The 3,699-nt window shown below is 47.2% G+C and overlaps 1 protein-coding gene across 1 annotated transcript in view; it reads right to left on the bottom strand.

Annotated features, from left to right (window-relative positions):
- Positions 1 to 3,699, bottom strand: part of hdac6 (histone deacetylase 6) — a 35,757-nt gene that overhangs the window by 20,398 nt on the left and 11,660 nt on the right. Inside the window, exons 5-16 of the mRNA XM_008295248.1 lie at positions 3,466 to 3,550; positions 3,353 to 3,393; positions 3,171 to 3,267; positions 2,943 to 3,040; positions 2,449 to 2,553; positions 1,656 to 1,724; positions 1,055 to 1,181; positions 834 to 899; positions 689 to 748; positions 515 to 604; positions 290 to 396; positions 49 to 173 (exon numbers count right to left, since the gene is read on the bottom strand). Coding sequence (XP_008293470.1) covers positions 49 to 173; positions 290 to 396; positions 515 to 604; positions 689 to 748; positions 834 to 899; positions 1,055 to 1,181; positions 1,656 to 1,724; positions 2,449 to 2,553; positions 2,943 to 3,040; positions 3,171 to 3,267; positions 3,353 to 3,393; positions 3,466 to 3,550 — 1,070 coding nt within the window. The remainder of the gene's footprint in view (positions 1 to 48; positions 174 to 289; positions 397 to 514; positions 605 to 688; positions 749 to 833; positions 900 to 1,054; positions 1,182 to 1,655; positions 1,725 to 2,448; positions 2,554 to 2,942; positions 3,041 to 3,170; positions 3,268 to 3,352; positions 3,394 to 3,465; positions 3,551 to 3,699) is intronic.

The raw sequence follows: 3,699 nt of genomic DNA, 5'->3' as shown, positions 1-3,699 counted from the left end.
TTATCATTAATGCTAACATGTGGTGCTAGCTGTGTTATTAATGCAAACGTGTGCTACTAACTGTTATTATTAACGCTAATATGTGGTGCTGACTGTGGCTGCTACCAAGGACTTGTAGGAAGGCCCAGTGAGGATACAGAGCTGCAGCGGTCTGAGAGATGGACTGCAGAGCGCTAACAGACACACAAGTTTTCAATCAGTTAATCACACTACACAACAATTTTGATCATTGATTATCAGACTGAAATATCTGCACAGGTGTAAATGTCAGGTGAGTCTCAGCTGTTACCTGTCAGATGGAGCAGTGGGTGAATTCATTGGAGGACAGGCTCCACCCAGCAGAGCTGCAATGCAGGCTGCAGCTCCCTCTGCTGTCGCTTGCAGGTTATAACCTCCCTACACGCGCACACACACACGCACACACACACACACTGTGTTCACCGCCTGTCCTACAGGTGTGAAACGTGTTGTCCTAGGGCAGAATAATAAATCAGTGTGTTTAATGTTGTTTTACCTCTAGAGCGAGAACCAGTCGACCTTCAGCCAAACTCATCAACATGTGAGTGAGAACGTGGAAACACTGAGGACTCACACACATCTCGCCCTAAAAAAAAAACACACACACACACAGTTTTGGTGTTGGCATGTCAACACACGTGTGTCCAATCTGCGTTCTGTCGATGCTCACCTTCGGATCTCCGACTGCAGCATCAAATCCAGCAGAGACCAGAACGAGCTGAGGCTGAAACTGCAAACACACACTGATCAACACCTGATGACACCATGAGCTGCATGTGTGTGATGTGTGAGTCTGTGTGTGTCTGTGGTGTAACCTCGTAGGCCACTGGCAGAAGAATGTGTTGGAAAGCAGCGATGTAATCAGCATCAGTCATCTCCGTCTGAAACACAAACACACAATCTGCACATCTGACTACGCATCACATGAAATGATGTGTTTCTGCTTGAAGTGCTTCTTTGTGTGTGGGTCTGGTTCTGGTTGTGTATCTCCCTCTTGTTCTGCTTCTGGTTCTGATTGCGGTTCTGGTGGTCTCACCTTGTTCCAGGGAACGTTGATGTTTCTTCCTTCAGCTCGTCCACTGCCAACAAACTGACTGTCAGACTCAGACAGGTGAGGCCAGAAAGATCCCCGTTCATACCTGTGGACACTGAAGTACACGACACTGCAGACAGACAGATGGACAGACAGAGAGAGACACTCAGTAATTTTCTGCAGCTTAAACTACAAAGATTGAACAAAAAGTTTCAAGACTGTGCACGGAGCGTGTGCACGGAGCGTGTGCATGAGGCAGGAGCTGCTGCTGTCTCCTTGAACATCCTCCAGACTGAACTCAGAGTTCTGCTGTAACGTCCTGACACCATCCAGGCAGCTCAGCTGTGACTCCACATCTTCAGAAGCATGAAGCTCTCCGTCTGGACTCAGCTTCGACGATTCTTCACAGATATAAAAACATGTGACTGCTGCACCTACGCTCCCTGCACAGTGTCAAAATGGTCAACGTTCATAAACCTTCTGATGGGTCTGCAGCTCACTTCCTTGTTTATACTGCCGACTGCTGTCTGATTGGTCGATGCCCCAGCTGTTGCTTAGTAACAGAATTTCACAATAATGGCTGACACCTGATCCTGCAGCTTACCTGGGATCCTCCTGGAAGAGGTACTGGATCCCCTGACCATGATGGACATCCCAGTCCACGATCAACACCCTGAAAGACAGACAGTCCAATTATCTGGTTCATCACATCAGGTTCTGTTCATCCTGATGACTGAGGACTTCACGAGAACAAACTGGACTTCTGTTTTTGGTTCTGACAACATTCATGCTGATCTGCAGGTATTTATTCTCACCTTCTAATCACATGACTTATGGTCCATGGCAGACAGGACTCACATGACCCAAGAAGTTAATGGTGGTAAAACTGCATGTTAAGTACCAGACAAGTGGCGTCGTGGAGCTTCGTCGTCCTTCAGTCCACTCCTACACCACCTGCTCTCTCTGTCTAGAACGTCCATGCATCCATCCATCATCTATACACCGCTTCATCCTCATTAGGGTCGCGGGGGCTGGAGTCTATCCCAGCTGACTCAGGGTGAAGGCAGGTTCACCTGGACAGGTCTGTCTAGAATGTGAGTTTTTATTATGAGCTGCAGCTGTATGTGCAGTCCAATGCAGCCAGGAGAGCACAGGCCCTGTTAAAGGGACACTAACCCACAGCAGAGACCAGACATCAGGACCAGACCAGCATCCAGCTGAAGGATCAGAGACACTCTGAGGACAGAAAAGTCCACATTCTGGACAGAGAAGATGGGTTGAGAGACTAAACTACAGCTACAGAGGAACATCACAGGAGAATCTGCCGAACCCAAAAACAGAAGTCCAGCTGCTTTTACTGAAGCCAAAAAAAACTTGTGATTTGAGAATAAACCCACCTGCTGACGCTGTGGTTCCTCTGAGCGTATCGAGCTGCAATCGCCACGTTGTTGAAGACACAGAACCCATTGGCCTCATTCATCTGAGCGTGATGACCTGGAGGTCTGAGTGGAGAAAACATAGGAGAAGAACAACAAGATCTACATGGCGAAGAGGAAGACAGCAACCTACTGGTTTGTCAGGGTTTCTGTTTCGTGTTCAGGAGATCAAAAAACAACATAAGACTATGTGACTATCATCTGTGACAGCCACACTGTCTTTTGTTTTACTAAAAAACAACCTGTGTAGGAGTTCTAATGCTAACTGTCACTGGGGGAAATGCCTCTCAGAGCGCTGCTGAACAAAGAACACAAACAAATAAATAAATGAACAAATAAAACAACAAAAGCAGAAGAATTTGTCTAGATAAGTAATGAGGAAGGTGATTCTTCAGAAACAGTTTGGGTTGCAGATTGAGGCTGACGTGGTTTCTGACTTCACTGGAAGCTGGTACCTGATGACGGCAAATCCGTTCCTGAGTTCAGAGGTCAGAACCCGATCGACCAGCTGCAGAACTGAACCGGCTGCCAGCACACACACCTGGAACGAATCCTGACACACACATCAGTGTCTACAACATGTCTGGAAATATTCATACAATGCCCCTGAAATGTTACAGAAAATAAAATGTATGTAAAATATTCCAGATTTTCAGGAAGCTTCTGATCAGTCTTGTTCTTACAGCATGGAGGTAGACGGAGTCGTATTTGTTAGACAGAGTCTGAAGTTCAGTCTGCGTCATCGTCTGAGTCGACCTCATCAAGTCCACATACTGTTTCCTGCAGCAACACAAACACCATCAGCCTTTACTGTGACTTTGAACCGTTTGTACCACAGAAAGGGAAGAAGCTTGACGTAACTCACGTGTGAGCGAGCAGCAGCTCGTCTTCTGCAGCTTCTCTGGGCTGAAACACAAACAAACACTTCAGCTTTGTATTCATGAAACACTGAGACTTTAATCACAGACACGTCGTTACCTCGACTTGGACGCAGAGCGACAGCAGCTGTTGTCTGTCCAGCTCCGCCATGATGGACGTCACTCTGTCCGGACGCTCCGGGTGACTGGAACAACCGAACACAGTGAACACCAGCTGGAATAAAGCTTCACCGCAACCCTGTCCAACAACATTCATGGTACCCTCTACATCTACATCTACCCTCTGACTCTACATCTACCCTCTAACCCTACATCTACCCTCTAACCCTACATC

The sequence above is a fragment of the Stegastes partitus genome, unplaced genomic scaffold (assembly GCF_000690725.1).
Source record: "Stegastes partitus isolate 25-593 unplaced genomic scaffold, Stegastes_partitus-1.0.2 Scaffold1033, whole genome shotgun sequence".
Classification (NCBI taxonomy): Eukaryota; Metazoa; Chordata; class Actinopteri; family Pomacentridae; genus Stegastes; species Stegastes partitus.
This window is presented reverse-complemented; position numbering and strand designations above follow the sequence as displayed.